We start from the raw sequence: 15,575 nt of genomic DNA, 5'->3' as shown, positions 1-15,575 counted from the left end.
GTGCGCGCGGGGTGGGTTTAAAAAAAAAGAGACTTTATTGGGGGCGCTCAGAGCTCGGGGGGCGCCTGCCCCTCGCCCTCGGGCCGTGCGCCCTCCTCTTCCTCGCCGCGCCAGTTGGCGAAGGCCACCTCCTGCGCCAGCTGCTCCAGGGGCGGCCGGCCCAGCGCCAGGTTGCGCAGGGAGATGAGGGTCATCAGCGCGCTGCGGGGAGCGAAAAGGTACCAATTGAGGGGGGGGGTGCAACAAAAAAATGCCAAAAAAGCAGATTTTGGGGCTCACCTGCGCCGGAAGAGGTAGTACTTCCTGCGGAGGAAGCGGTGGAGGCGCTGGCCGAGGCTGGCCTCCCGCCGCCGCCCCAGCTCCTCCAGGCGCCGCTGCCGCCGCAGGAACGCCGCCACCACCGGGTCCGTCGGGGCCCCCGCTGCCAGCGGCTCCCCCAGGATGGGCCACAGCTCGGGGGGCAGCGGCTCCGTCTCTGCGGGGGGCGTGGGGCTCAGTTTTGGGGTGCATGTGGGGATTTGGGGGGCTCCCCACCCCAGGTTTGGGGGACGTGGGGCTCAGTCTTGGGGTGGTGTAGGAATTTGGGGGTCGCGGGGCTCAGGATCAGGGTCTGTGAGGATTTGGGGGGCTCCCCATCCTGGTTTAGGGGGGGCATGGCGCTCAGTATCAGGATCTGTGGGGATTTGGGGGGCTCCCCATCCTGGTTTGGGGGGGGTGGGGCTCAGTTGTGGGGTCCGTGAGGACTTGGGGGGCTCCCCACCCCGGGTTTTGGGGGGCCAGGGCTCACCGGTGCCGTTCTGCACCCGCTCTCGCAGCTCCTGCAGCCGCGTCAGGTTCTTCTCCAGCGCCAGTGCCGTGGTGTTGACGTAGGTGTACATGTAGCAGGAGGGCTCCGGCGACACCGTGTGCACCTTGTGGTACTCCCCGGGGGGCACCTTCCGCAGGGGGGGGACGGCATGGGGCCGTCACCCCCCCAGGACCCCCCCGACCCCCCCCCCCCCCACTCACCTGCAGCCCCTCGCCCTCCCGCAGGCTGTGGTTGCGGCGCTGCTCCACCAGCTCCACCAGCACCTCTCCCCGCAGCACCCGCAGGCTGGTGTTGCCCAAATCCTCACTGACGAAGTTCTCCAAGTGCAAGCCTGCGCCCGACAGCGAATTATGTAGGGGCTGGGGGGGGGCCTGGCGAGCTCCCAGCCCCGCTCCCCGCGCCCTCACCGGGGAAGTCGGCGATGAAGACGACGTCCGTGTGTCCGTCCAGGCCGCTCTCCAGCTCCTGCAGCCGCTCGCGCCACGGCGACAGCTCCAGCAGCAGCGGCAGCAGCCAGGGCGTGCGGCGCCACGGGGACCACTCGGCGCGCACCAGGTCCACCCGCGGGTCCACCAGCCTGCGGCACGGCGCTGTCAGAGCCCCCCCCGGACCCCACAAAGCCCCCCGGCCCCCCCCCCCCCCAAACCCCAGCCCCCCCACCTCTGCTGGAAGCGGTCGTTGATGGAGACCCAGATGTCGAAGTAGATCTGGGGCTGGGAGATGTTGTAGCGCGGCAGGATGGCGCTGAGGCACGTCGAGTACTGCTTCAGCATGTCCGCGTGGTCCTTCCAGCGCCGGCTCTGCGTGAACACCTTCTCGGGGGACCCCACCCCCAAAAAAATATCACCGGCTGGGCCCCCCTGCCCCCCCCTTTCCCCCACCCCTGCCCCCCCCCGCTCACCCCCGGCTTGAGGTAGCCCACCTCCCCGGTGAGCCCGTCGCGGTACGTGATCTTGACGTGCTGGTGGAAGCGCGAGTGCACCATCATGTCCCACGAGTAGCCGTACAGCCCGTTGGTCCAGTTGTTGTAGCCCTGGGGGGGCGGCGGCAGGGGTCGGTGTCCTGCCCGCCCCGTGGTGACAAGGACGGGACCCCCAGCGGTGTCCCCGTACCCACATGTGCCCCCCCAGCATTGTCCCTCTCCCCCTATGTGCCCCAAGAAATGTCCCCATACCCCTATGTGACCCCCACCAGTGTCCCCATATCCCCAGCTGTGTCCCCACGCCCGTACGTGCCTCCCACCAGTACCCCAGTGCCCCCACCAGTGTCCCTATACCCCTACGTGCCCCCCACCAGTGTCCCCATGCCGCTCAGCAGTGTCCCTATACCCCTACGTGCCCCCCAGCTGTGTCCCCAAACCCCCCAGCAGTGACCATGTGCCCCTATTTTCCCCCACACCAGTGTCCCCATACCCCCAGCGGTGTCCCTACAACCCCCACCAGTGTCCCCATACCCCCACCAGTGTCCCCAACCCCACATCCCCCCCCCACCAGCCCAGCATCACCCTCGTGTGCAACGCCCCCCCAAGCAATGCCCCCCCACATCGCCCCCCCCCCCCTTCACCAAAACCCCCCAAAATGCCCCCAAATCGCCCCCACCTGGGTGATGAAGTGGGAGTAGGGCAGGAAGAGCTGCTCCGCCACGTAGAGCAGCGTGAAGGCGGCCGCCAGGTGCTGCCGGGGACGAAGCCCCCCCCGCGCCCCCCCGGCTCCCCCCTCCCCGTAGTGACAATCGGGGCTGTGCCGGGGGGGCTCGGTGCTGGGCAGCCCCCCCCGGAGCCACCGCGGGCAGCGGGCGCAGAGGCGCCGGGGCCAGCTGGCGTCGCAGAAGAGCCCGCTGCTGGCCAGCATGGTGTAGGAGAACATGCCTGGGGGGGCGACGGGACACGTTATTAGGGCCCCCCGAGCCCCCCCAGCCCGCCCCCGGGGTGCTGCCCCCCCCCCCCCCTCACCGATGCTGAAGAGCTGCGAGTTCATGCAGTGGAAGTAGGTGACGAAGACGAGGGCGAGCGGCCGCGTGGCATCGAAGAAGAGCAAGAAGCCGGCGGAGAGGTCGAGCGCCAGCCCCCCGCCGTGCACCACCAGCAGGCTGGTCATCTCCTCCGACAGCACCAGCCTGCCGCGTCACCGTCATTGTCACCGTCATTGTCACCCCCCCCCCCCCCCCCGGAGCCCCCCCGGAGCCCCCCGCTCACCGAAAGGGCGCGAAGAGCCAGTGGCGCCCCAGGGAGCTCATGGAGTAGCCGCCCACCCAGTCGGCATCCAGCTTCTTCAGCCCCGCGATGAAGTAGACGATGAAGATCTGCAGGGGGCCGGGGGGGGGGGGGGGGGGCGGTGAGGATGGGGGGGTGGCACACGCGGGGATGTCCCCCTGTCACCTGTGCGTCCCCGGCACCCACCTGGGCGCGCAGCAGGGTGTAGTTCCACAGGGGCACGTGGGCGTTGCGCTTCTGTGGGCGCAGGAGCCCATCGATGGACCTGGGGGGGGGGGGGGGACACGGCGCTGGGGGGGGTGTGGGGGGCAGGGGACACCGCCACAGGGACACCGGGGCTTGTGCCCCTTGGGGGGACCCCGAGCCATGAGGAACCATGGGGACACCAGGGCTTGTGACACCATGGGGGGGACCCCGAGCCACAGGGAACAACCATGGGGACACCGGGGTTTGTGTCATCCCGGGGGGACCCTGAGCTATGAGGAACCACGGGGACACCGGGGTTGTGTCACCCGTTAGGGTACCCTGAGCCATGGGGACACCGGGGTTTGTGTCACCTGTTAGGGGACTCTGACACATGGGGAACCACGGGGACACCGGGGTTTGTGTCACCTGTTAGGGGACTCTGACACATGGGGAACCACGGGGACACCGGGGTTTGTGTCACCCCTTAGGGCCCCTTAACCACAGGGACCCTGATGTCCCAGGGGGACACCAGAGCCCATCCCACCCCCCTGGGGACACCGAGGCCAGTGCCACCCCCAGGTGACCCGCACCCATTACCCACCCCCCCCGGCACCCCGCACCCTCCCCGACCACCCACCCCAGCACCCCCACCCCTTATCCCCCTTACCCCACCGCACAGCATCGTTCCCCCCCCCCCCCCCCCCCCCCATGTCCCCAGGCGTCCCCGTGTCCCCGTGCCCACCAGTAGCGGTCGGCGCCCACCAGGGCCAGCTGGAAGGCCAGCAGCCCGTAGAGGTACGAGTGGTTGTTCCACGTCGTCTTGTCCAGCAGCAGCAGGTACCAGTAGGGCCCCAGGAAGGCCAGGGTGCTCAGCCGGTAGCAGAACCCCACCATGATGCCCAGCGCGCCTGTCGTCACCCGCTGTCACCCGCTGTCACCCGCTGTCACCCCCTGCCACCCCCCATCCCCTTCGCTGCCCCGGTGTCTGGCCCCATCCTGTCCCAGCACCCGCTCCCCATGGGGTCCTGTGGCACCCAGCCCCGTGTCCCCGTGTCCTTGTCCCCATTGTCCCCCTGTCCCCATTGTTCCCCTGTCCCCGTTGTTCCTCTGTCCCCATCATGGTGGCCGCCCACATGTGCACTGTGCCCGGTGCCACCCAGCTGTCACCGTGTCCCGGTGTCCCCACGTCCCTGTCCCCAACATGGCCATCCCCGTGTGCCCCGTACTTGTCTCCATCCCACCCTGATCCATGTCCCTGTGTCCCCATGTCCCCACATCCTGATGTCCCTGTGTCCTGATGTGCCCATCCCCATGTCCCTACATCCCCCCCAAGTCCTGATGTCCCTGTGTCCCCATGTCCGTGTCCCCATGCCTCCACATCGCTGTGTCCTGCTGTCCCCACCCCCACATCCCCATGCCCTTTTGTCCCCATGTCCATGCGTCCTCCTGTCCCCACCCCTGTGTCCTGATGTCCCTGTGTCCCCATGCCCTGTGTCCCTGCCTCCAGATTTCTGTGTCCCTGTGTCCTGTTGTCCCTGTGTCCCCATGCCCCACGTCCCATATCTGGATGTCCTTGTCCCCATGCCCTATGCCACTGCCTCCTGCTGCCCCTGTCCCCAAATCCCTATGTCCTGCTGGCCCTGTGTCCCCGTCCCCTCATTCTGCTGTCCCCATGTCCCCATGCCCCACGTCCTGATGTCCCCGTGCCCTATGCCCCTGCCTCCTGCTGTCCCTGTCCCCACGTCCCTATGTTCTGCTGTCCCCGTGTCCCCATCCCCTTGTCCTGCTGTCCCCGTGTCCCCATGCCCCATGTCCTGACGTCCCTGTCCCCACGGCCCTATGTCCTGCTGTCCCCGTGTCCCCGTCCCCTCGTCCTGCTGTCCCCATGTCCCCATGCCCCATGTCCTGACGTCCCTGTCCCCACGGCCCTATGTCCTGCTGTCCCCGTGTCCCCGTCCCCTCGTCCTGCTGTCTCCGTGTCCCCATGCCCCACGTCCTGCTGTCCCCGTGCCCTATGCCCCTGTCCCCCCATCCTGCTCTCCCTGTCCCCCCGTCCCTGTCCCCGTGTCCCCGTGTCCCCGTACCCAGCAGCATGACGCCGTACACCAGGTACATCCAGTCGAGCGGCAGCGGCCGCAGGCCGGGCAGCAGGGGGAAGCGGCACACCTCCAGCCCGTCCAGGTACCGGTGGTCCAGCCGCGCCAGGCCCCGCTCCTGCGGCACGTCCAGCGCCATCAGCAGCCCTGGGGGGGGGGGGTGGGGGCGCGGCGGGGACACCGTGAGCCACCGGGGGCCGCGGCGGCGGGGTCCCGCTCCCGGTGCCCCGGTGTCACCGCCGCTCACCGAAGGCGGCCCGGAAGGCCCCGAGCGCGGCGGGGTCGCGGGGGCGGTGCAGCAGCCGCACGAGGCGCCCCCAGCTCGCCAGCTCCCGCGGCTCGAAGCCCAGCAGGCGCCGGGCACGGCCCGGGGGGCGCCCACCGGGGGGGGCCCCGCAAGGCACCGGGGGCTCCTCCGGTGCCGGTGTCGCCGCCGCCGTTTCCTCCGCCCCGCGTCCCGCTCGCCGCCGCCGGGCTGGGCCTGGAGGGGCAGAGGTCGGAGGTCAGAGGTCAGGGGGGCAGGGGGCGCGGCGGGTCCCCGCCGCCCTCCCGGTGGCGCCCGGTGCCCGCACCCATCGCCGCCGCCGCCACCGCCGCCATGGCCGGGTGCCCGCCCCCTCGCCACGTCACCGCCACGGCACCGCCCGGCGGCCTACGGCTGCCGGGGAGCGGGGGGGGGGCGATGCCCGGCCCCGCCCCCTGACCTCTGACCCCGCTGCGGTCACCGACCCTCCCCTCCCCCTCCCCTCCCCCTCCCCCGCTCGCTGCCCCCCTGCGGCCCCTCCCCCAGCCCCGTGACCTCTGACCCCACGCCCCCTGCCCCCCACTCAACCCCCCCGCCCCCTGCCCCCCCGTGACCTCTGACCCTTGACCCCTCCCGCTTTCCCCGCCCCCCTCACCCCACGGCGACCCCGCGGGGTTCCCCGACCCCGCCCACCGAGACTTGGCCCCGCCCACCGGGTCTGGCCCCGCCCCTTGGCCCCGCCCCCTGACCCCATCGTGACCCCGCCCCCTGCCCCCGCCCCTGCCCCGGGCGGTGCCGCCGCCGCCGCTCCCGGAAGCCCCGGGCGGGAACGGGACCGGGAGCGGGACCGGAGCGGGGCCGGGCAGCGGCTGCGGCCATGGTGAGCGGGGGGCGGGACGGGACCGGCACCGGGACCGGGACCAGGAAATGGGGAAATGGGGAAGTGCCCCGGGGCCGTTGGGCTGCGGCTGCCGCGGGGGGGGCGGAGCTGGGGGCCCTATGGGGTGCCTGGGGGGGGGTTGGGGTGCCTAGGGGCGCTTGGGGGGGGGTTGGGGCGTCTATGGGGGCTTGGGGGGTGTCTGGGGGGAGCTATAGGGCACCTGTGGGGGCTTGAGGGGTACCTGTGGGTGCTTGGGGGGTGTATGGGGGGGCTATAGGGCACCTATGGGTGCTCGAGGGGTACCTGTGGGCGCGTGGGGGGACGTATGGGGGGGCTATAGGGCACCTGTGGGGGCATGGGGGATGTATGGGGGGACTATAGGGCACCTATGGGTGCTTGCGGGGCTGTATGGGGGGTGCTATGGGTGACTGGGGGGTACCTGTGGGGGTTATAGAGCACCTATGGGTGCTTGCAGGGGTATATGGGGTGCCTATGGGGGTTATGAGGTACCTGTGGGTGCTTGGAGGGGGGTATATGGGGTGCCTATGGGGTGCTTGGGGAGGTTATGAGGCACCTATGGGTGCTTGGGGGTTATATGTTATGCCTATAGGGTGTTTGGGGTGGCATATGGGGCACCTATGGGTGCTTGGGGGGCACCTATGTGTGCTTGGGTGACTATATGGGGTGCCTATGTGCACTTGAGTGCCACCTATGAATGCCTGAGGGGATGTATGGGGTGCCTGTGAAGGGGTTATGGGACACCTATGGGTGCTTCAGGGGGTATATGGGGGACCTATGGGGGGTTACGAGGTACCTCTGGGTCCTTGGAGGGGTTACGGGCCACCTGTGGGTGCTTGGAGGGGGGTATATGGGGCCCCTATTGGGTGCCCAAGGGGTTATGGGGAGCTTGTGGGGTGCCTGGGGATGTTCAGAGCCCCTGTGGGGTGCTGGGGGGCGCTTGGGGTGGGCGTGGGGCAGCTCCAGCTTCTTGGGGGCCTCTGTGAGCACCCACGGGTGCTGGGGAGGCTCCTCGGGGGCTCTGTGGGGTGGGCACGGGGCACCCGGGGGGGTGCCCCCCACCCACCGAGGCGGTGCCGGGCGCAGGCGGACGCCCCGGGGGGCAGCGAGCGGGTGCGGGACCTGCAGCGGGAGGTGGAGGGCGTGAAGAGCATCATGAGCCAGAACGTGGAGCGCATCCTGGCGCGGGGCGAGAACCTCGAGCACCTCCGCAACAAGACCGAGGACCTGGAGGCCACGGTGCGGGGACACTGCGGGGACACTGGGGACATCGCGGGGACACACGGCCGTGAGGAGCGGGGTTGGGGGGGGGTTCCGAGGTCCCTGTTTTGGCCACGTGGTCCCCAGGGTGGCAGCGGGACCCCAGGTGGGGATGGGCTTGTGGGACCTGGGGTACCCCCGGAGTGGCACTGCGTCCCCAGGGGTCCAGGTCCCCAAGGTGGCACCAGGTCCCCAAGGGGTCCCTAGATGTGGGGTACCAGGTCCTCACGATGGCACCAGGTCCCCAAGGTGACACCAGGTCTCCAAGGGGTTCCATATGTGGGGCACTGGGTCCCCAAGGTGACACCAGGTCCCCAGATGTGGGACATGAGGTCCTCAAGGTGGCACTGTGTCCCCATGGGATCCCTAAATGTGTGGGACCGGGTCCCCAAGGTGATACCAGGTCCCCAGGGGGTCTTTGGGTGTGGGGCACCAGGTCCCCAAGGTGGCAACAGGTCCCCAAGGGGTCCTTAGAATTGGGGCATCGGATCCCTAAGGTGACACCGGGTCTCCAGGGGTTCATTAGATGTGGGACATCGGGTCCCCAGGGTGACACCGGGTCCCCAAGAGGTCCTTAGATGTGGGGCACCAGGCCCCCAAGGTGAAACCGGGTCCCCAAGGGGGCCCAGATGTGGGACACTAGGTCCCCAGGGGGTCCTTAGATGTGGGTCACCAGGTCCTCTAGGGGTCCCAGGTGTGGGACATTGGGTCCCCAAGGTGACACCGGGTCCCCAAGGGGTCCCAGATGTGGGACACTGCGTCCCCAGGGGGTCCTTAGAAGTGGGGCACCAGGTCCCCAAGGGGACACCGGCTCCCTGAGAGGTTTCAGCTGTGGGGTCCCCAGGTGGGTGCGGGGTCCCCGTGGCGGCAGCGGGGTCCCTCCGGCGCCCCCCCTGAGCCCCCCCCGTTCCCGCAGTCGGAGCACTTCAAGACGACGTCGCAGAAGATGGCGCGCAAGTACTGGTGGAAGAACACGAAGCTGCTCCTCATCCTCGGGCTGCTGGGCGCCGTCATCCTCATCCTCATCATCCTCCTGGCCTCGGGCGTCATCCCCACATAGGCTCCCCCCCCCCCCCCCCCGCCTGGGGGCCCCCCCAGATGCAGCAGCCCCATAAACGCGGTGCTGCGGAGCCGAGCGTGGGCTGTGTGACGCGGGGGGGGGGGGACGCGGGGAGCGGTGCCAGGCGGGTGCCTGGTGCCTGGGGACAAAAGGCGCCGTGTGACAAAGGGCAGTGCCACCCGGCGGGGGGCCGTGGCTGGGGGGGGACCCGGAAAATGGGGGGGCTCTGGGGGGGACACAGGGCTTGGGGGGTCCTGGGGGGAGCCGCACTTTGAGGGGGTCTCTGGGGGACCCAAGGCGTGGGGGGGTTCTTGGGGGACCCCACACTTTGGGGGGGGGGGCCCTGGGGGGACCCAAGGTTTTTGGGGGTCCTGGGTGGGATCCGCACTTTGGGGAGGTCCTGGGGGAGACCCACGCTTGTAGGGACGTGGGGGTCCTGGGGAACCCATGGCTTGGGGGGGGGGGGACACAAGGCTTGGGGGGGTTCTGCATAGGACCACACTTTGGGGAGGTTCTGGGGAGACCCCACACTTTGAGGGGGGTCCTGGTGGGACCCAAGGCTTGGGGGAGGGGGGGTCCTGGGGGGACCCAAGGCTTTGGGAGTCCCGGGGGGGGGAGCATGGTTTGTGGGGTTCCTGGGGGGGATCCACACTTTGGGGGGGGATCCAGGGGGGGTCCACGGCTTGGGAGAGGGGTCCCGGGGGACCCAAGGTTTTGCGGGGTCCTGGGTGGGATCCAGACATTTGGGGGGGGGGTGTTCTGGGAGGACCCCACACATTGAGGGGGTCCTGTGGGGACCCAAGGTTTCGGGGGTCCTGGGGGGCACCCATGGCTTGGGGGGGTCCTGGGTGGGATCCACACTTCGGTGGGGTCCTGGCCAAGACCCAGGCTTGTGGGGCCAGGGGGGTCCCGGGGGACCCATGGCTTGGGGGGGCTGTTGGTGGGGTCACACTTCGGGGTCTCCTTGGGGGGGACTGACACTTTGGGGGGGGTCTGGGGGGAACCCAAGGCTTGAGGGGGAGTCTTGGGGGGGGACCCACACTTACGGGGACGGGGGGGGTCGTGTGGGACCCACGCCTTGGGGGAGGGGGGGGTCCTGGGTGGGCCGCCCATTTGTGGGGTTCCTGGGGGGGGGCACCCACAGCTATGGGGCTGCGGGGACACGCGGGGGGGTGTCAAGGGGGGGGGGGGCGGGGACACGGCTCGTGGGAGCGGCCCCACCGGGGGGGGGGGGGGGGTCACGCGTGTCCGGGGGCGCCCCCACGGGGGGTGGGGCGGGGGCGGGGCTGGGGGCCGGGACGGGCGCGGCTGCTCCGGTCCGGTCCCGGTCCCGGTCCCGGTCCCTGTCCCCATCCGGTCCCGGTCCCCGGTCCCGTCCCGGTCCCGTCCCGGTGCCGCCCGGAGCATGGTGAGCGCCGCCGCCGCTTTCGCTTTCGGTTCCCGGGGGGGGGGGGGCGGGGGGGGAGCTGTCCCCGCCGTGTCCCCGCCGTGTCCCCGCGCCGTGCTCCCCCCGCGCCCCCCCCCCCCGCCACCCGCTGTGCCCTGCCCCGTGTCCCCCCCACCCCGTCCCCGTGGGTGCCCTGCCCCACGCAGTGCCCGCGTGGCCCTGGCGCCGTGGCCCCGTGTCCCCATAGTCCCCGTGTCCCCATGGGCCATGTCCCCGGTCCCCCTGGTCCCCGTGTCCCCATGGTCCCCGTATCCCCCTGATCTCCCTGTGCCCATGTCCCCGTGGTCCCCGTGCCCCCGATCCCCATGTCCCCTGATCCCCGTGTCCCCATGTCCCCGTGATCCCTGTGTGCCCTGTCCCCATTTCCTGGGGTCCCCGTGGTCCCCACGTCTCCCGTCCCTGTGTCACCCTGTCCCTGTGAGTCATGTCCCCACATCTCCCATCCCCGTATCCCCGATTCCCGTGTGCCCTGTCCCCATGTCCCCTGATCCCCCTGTCCCCGTGGTCCCCATGTTTCCTACCCCTGTGTTGCCCTGTTCCCATGGGTCTTGTGTCCCCATGTCCCCCTAATCCCCATCTGCCCTGTCCCCGTGGTCATATCCCCGTGATCCCTGTGTGCCCCGTCCCCATGTCCCCCCGATCCCCATGTGCCCCATTCCCATTTCATAGGGTCCCCGTGTCCCCATGGTCCTCATGTCCCCATGTCTCCCGTCCCTGTGTCACCCTGTCCCCGTGGGTCTTGTCCCCCCGTATGCCCTGTCCCCTCATCCCCATGGTCCCTGTGTCCCGTCCCTGTTCCCACGCGCCCTGTCCCCGCAGTCCCAATGTCCCCACGGTCCCTGGCCTTGTGTCCTGTCCCCTGTCTGCCCCATCCATGCTGTGCCCTGTCTCCATTGTTCCCACGGGTCCCATCCCATGTTCCCTGTGTCCCCTGGTCCCTTTGGTCCCCACGTGCCCCATCCCTTGGTCCCCGTGTCCCCACAGTCCCCATGTCCTCCATCCCTGGGTCCCACATGCCCCATCCCCTTGGTCCCCGTGTCCCCAGGGTCCTCGTGACCCAACGGTCCCTATGACCCAAGGTCCTCATGGTCCCTGTGTCCCCATGTCCTCCATCTCTGCGTCCCCACATGCCCCATCCCCATGGTCCCCAGGGTCCCAGTGTCCCCATGGTCCCTGTGTACCCAAGTCACTGAGGCCCCCCCCCGTCCCCATAGTCCCTGTGTCCCCAAGGTCCCCATGTCTTCAAGGGCCCCGTGTCCCCAAGGTCCCCACATCTCCAAAATCCCCAAGGTCCCCATGTCCCTGAGGTCCCCATAGTCCCTGTCCCCAAGATCCCCATAGTCCCTGTGTCCCCAGGACCTCCATGTCCCCAATATCCCCAAGGTCCCCTTGTCCCTGAGGTCCCTGTGTCCCCAAGGTCTCCATGCTCCTCATGTCCCCAGTGTCCCCAGGATCCCAGAGGTCTCCATGGTCCCCATGTCCCTGAGGTCCCTGTGTCCCCAGTATCCCCAAGGTCCTCATGTCCCCAAGATCCCCATAGTCCCTGTGTCCCCAGGGTCCCCATGTTCCTGAGGTCCTCATGTCCCGACAGTCTCCATGTCCCCAAGGTCACCATGTCCCCAAGGTCACCATGTCCCCGTGTCCCCAGGGTCCCCATGTCCCCAAGATCCCCAAGGTCTCCATGTCCCCAAGATTCCCATATCCCCCATGTCCCCAAGATCCCCAAGTTCTCCATGTCCCCAAGGTCCCTGCGTCCCCAATATCCCCAAGGTCCCCATGTCCCTGAGGTCCCTGTAGTCTCTGTGTCCCCAAGGTCTCCATGGTCCCCATGTCCCCAAGATCCCCAAGGCTCCCATGTCCCCAGGGTCCCCATGTCCCCAAAGTCCCCATGACCCCAAGATCCCCATGACCCCAAGATCCCCATGTCCCCAAGGTCCCCATGTCCCCCGTATCCCCAAGGTCCCCATGTCCGCAGGGTCTCCATGGTCCCCACGTCCCCAGTGTCCCCAAGGTCCCCCAACCCCACCCCCACCCCGGTGACGCTTGGGGTCCCGCAGGCGGGGCTGGCGCAGTGCCAGCGCGAGGCGGAGGAGGTGACGGAGCTGATGAAGCAGAACTTCGCCAAGGCACTGGAGCGCGAAGGGCGCCTCAGTGACCTGGACAGCCGCGCGCAGGAGCTGCGAGCCATGGTGGGCACCAGGAGGGGACGCTACGGGGACATATGGCCCGGGGGGGACACATGGGGACACGCAGCCCGGGGGGGGGGGGGGGGGGGGAACGTGGCACTTGGGGAGCACGGGGTGGGCATACGGCCCAGGGGGATGCGGCATTTGGGGGGGTGCATCGGGGGCACAAGGACAGGGGGGCATGGCATTTGGAGGGACGTTATGGGGACACTTATGGGGACATACGGCCCGGGGGGATGTGGCACTCTGGGGACACTGTGGGGACATACGGCCTGGGGGGACGTGGCACTTGGGGGACGTGGTGGGGACACACAGCCTAGGGGGGACACTATGGGGACATATGGCCCGGGGGGATGTGGCACTTGGGGGATGTGGTGGGGACACACAGCCTAGGGGGGACACTATGGGGACATATGGCCCGGGGGGATGTGGCACTTGGGGGACGTGGTGGGGACACACAGCCTAGGGGGGACACTATGGGGACGTGCATGCTGGGGGGGATTATGGCAGGGGGGGAAAAACACCATGGGGACACTACGGGGACACTGTTCTGGGGGAGTTATGGTCTGGGGGGGGACACTTTGGGGACAGTATAGGGACATACATCCCGGGGGGGGGTGGGTTATAGCAGTGGGGGGGACATTATGGGGACATTCTTCCTGGGGGGGGTTATGGCCCTGAGTGTGTGTGGGGGGGAACCACAACCCGGTGGGGGGGTCCCTACAAGACCACGTGCCCCCGGGCAGTATGGGGACACGGGGACGTGCCCCCCACCCTACAATCTCCTCGCCCCCCCCGTGCGCAGGGTGAGACGTTCACGCGCAGCACGCGGGCGGTGGCGCGGCAGCAGCGCGCGGGGCACCGGCGGTGGCGGCTGGTGCTGGGGGGGGCGGTGGCCGTGGGGCTGCTGCTGCTGCTCGCCATCGCCCTGGGGCTGGGGCTCGCCCCCCGCGGCCCCCCCGCGCCCCCCGGCCCGGCCCCCCCGGCCACCAGCAGCCCCCCCACCCCACCGTGACACGGCCCCGGGAGACCCTGCGGTAAATAAGACATTGTTATGAGCGCTGGGAGACCCTACGATAACAAAGCACCTGGAGCTGCTTCAGGAGACCCTACAATAAATAAGACGGTGATGGGAGACCCTACAATAACAAACCACCTGGAGTTGCTCCAGGAGACCCTACGGTAAATAAACACCTGGAGCTGCTCCGGGAGTCCCTACGGTAAATAAGAAAATGATGGGAGACCCTACAATAACAAGCCACCTGGAGCTGCTTCAGGAGACCCTACAGTAAATAAACACCTGGAGCTGCTCCGGGAGACCCTACGGTAAATAAGGCATTATTGCGAGTTCTGGGAGACCCTACAATAACAAGCCACCTGGAGCTGCTCTGGGAGACCCTACAGTAAATAAGACAGTGCTGTGAGTTCTGAGAAAACTTACAATAACAAACAACCTGGAGTTGCTTTGGAGACCCTACAGTAAATAAATACCTCGAGCTACTCTGGGAGACCCTACAGTAAATAAGACATCACTGCAAGTGATGGGAGACCGTACAATAACAAACCACCCAGATCTGCTCCAGGAGACCCTACAATAAATAAGCCAGCACTGCAAGTTCTGGGCGACCCTACAACAACAAACCAGCAAGAGCTGCTTGGGGAGACCCTACAAAAATAAGCTACCACAACAAGCACTGGGAGACACTACAATAACAAGCCAATAAGAACCCTCTCTGTGAGACCCTACAATAACAAACCACCAGGAGCTGCTCCGGGACAACCCTATAATAAATAAACACCAGGACCTGCTTGGAGAGACCCTATAAAAATAAGCCAACACGACAAGCACTGGGAGACATTACAATAACAAACCACCAGGAGCTGCTCCAGGGAGACCCTACAATAAACAAGGGTGCTTTCAGGAGACCCTACAATAATAAACCAGTAGGAACCTCCTCTATGAGACCCTACAATAACAAACCACTAGGAGCTGCTCCAGGGACACTCTACAATAACAAACCAGCAGGACCCTCTCTGGGAGACCCTACAATAAATAAGGCTGCAGGATCTGCTTTATGAAGGTCCAATGACAACAATCCACCAGGACTCACTGTTGAAAGACCCTACAATAACAAACCACCGTGCCTTACACCAGGGCAACCCATCAATAACAAACCCATGGGGCCTGATTTTGGGAGACCCTACAATAACAGGCCTCTGGGATCCGCTGCAGGGAGACTCTACGATAACAAACCAGCACAACATGCTCCAAGAAGACCCTACAATAATACACCAGCAGGACTCGCTGTTGGGAGACCCCTACAATAACAAACCACCGTGCCTTGCTCCAGGGAGACACTACAATAACATATGGCCATGTCTCGCCCCAAGGAGACCCTACAATAACAAATATCCCTGCCTCGCCCCCAGGAGACCCTACAATAACAACCCTGCGGGGCCTGATTCGGGGAGCCCCTACCACAATAAACCATCACAGCCCACCTGGAGGAGACCCTACAACAACAACACAGCGCGACCTGCGGCTCAGGGGGGGCCCAATCCTGTCCTGCCCCCCCCTAATCTGGGGGCACGGTCCTGGTGGCACCTCTGTGCCACGCGAGGGTGACAGCGGGGCGGGTGGCGAGGACGTGGGTGCTGTGGCCCTGCCACCGAGGTGGGGACACCCGGGGGGGGGGGACCCGATAGGGAGGGGATGGGGACCCTGGGGACCTGGTGGCACCCAGGGAGGGGACAAGGACCTGGTGACCATGACAGGGAGGGGATGGGGACCCTGGGGACCCGATGGCCCTGGTGGCACCTGGGGAGGGGACAGGGACCTGGTGGCACCCAAGGAGGTGACAGGGACTTGGTGGCCGTGACGGGGAGGAGATGGGGACCTTGGGGACCTGATGGCACCGGGGAAGTGACAGGGACTTGGTGGCCGTGACGGGGAGGGGATGGGGACCTCGGGGACCTGGTGGCACCCAGGGAGGTGACAGGAACCTGGTGGCACATGGGGAGGTGACAGCGATGCGGTGGCACCCCCCCCTCGGAGGCAGCATGCCCCCCCGTGTCCCCAGCATGGCGGGGGACACCGCCAGCGAGGTCCCCAACCGCGGTGACATCAGGGACCCCCCCCCACCCCCCCCGTGCCTCAGTTTCCCCAGACACAGCCACG

The 15,575-nt window shown here is 67.5% G+C and overlaps 2 protein-coding genes across 4 annotated transcripts; one reads left to right on the top strand and one right to left on the bottom strand.

Moving 5' to 3' along the window:
• Positions 1 to 12: 12 nt before the first annotated feature.
• GGCX (gamma-glutamyl carboxylase) lies at positions 13 to 7,730 on the bottom strand. Of its 3 annotated transcripts, XM_066983548.1 has the most exons (16): positions 7,511 to 7,730; positions 5,550 to 5,783; positions 5,291 to 5,449; positions 3,949 to 4,114; positions 3,207 to 3,285; positions 3,003 to 3,109; positions 2,760 to 2,923; positions 2,584 to 2,675; positions 2,407 to 2,505; positions 1,710 to 1,841; positions 1,469 to 1,620; positions 1,216 to 1,385; positions 1,009 to 1,139; positions 788 to 935; positions 280 to 475; positions 13 to 201 (listed from the first exon to the last, which is right to left on the bottom strand). In XM_066983548.1, exons 1-16 carry the CDS (start codon positions 7,713 to 7,715, stop codon positions 48 to 50), a joined length of 2,388 nt encoding a protein of 795 aa, XP_066839649.1. In that variant the 5' UTR covers positions 7,716 to 7,730; the 3' UTR covers positions 13 to 47. The 3 variants fall into 3 exon arrangements, with proteins under 3 accessions (XP_066839649.1, XP_066839648.1, XP_066839650.1); XM_066983547.1 differs by having other exon boundaries at positions 2,407 to 2,675; XM_066983549.1 differs by lacking the exon at positions 7,511 to 7,730 and adding an exon at positions 5,875 to 5,970 and having other exon boundaries at positions 2,407 to 2,675.
• A 2,293-nt stretch (positions 7,731 to 10,023) lies between these two features.
• Positions 10,024 to 14,902, top strand: VAMP5 (vesicle associated membrane protein 5). Its single transcript, XM_066983545.1, has 3 exons — positions 10,024 to 10,172; positions 12,269 to 12,400; positions 13,203 to 14,902. Exons 1-3 carry the CDS (start codon positions 10,170 to 10,172, stop codon positions 13,410 to 13,412), a joined length of 345 nt encoding a protein of 114 aa, XP_066839646.1. The 5' UTR covers positions 10,024 to 10,169; the 3' UTR covers positions 13,413 to 14,902.
• Positions 14,903 to 15,575: the final 673 nt, after the last annotated feature.

Source organism: Anser cygnoides, chromosome 26 (assembly GCF_040182565.1).
Source record: "Anser cygnoides isolate HZ-2024a breed goose chromosome 26, Taihu_goose_T2T_genome, whole genome shotgun sequence".
Lineage (NCBI taxonomy): Eukaryota > Metazoa > Chordata > Aves > Anseriformes > Anatidae > Anser > Anser cygnoides.
This window is presented reverse-complemented; position numbering and strand designations above follow the sequence as displayed.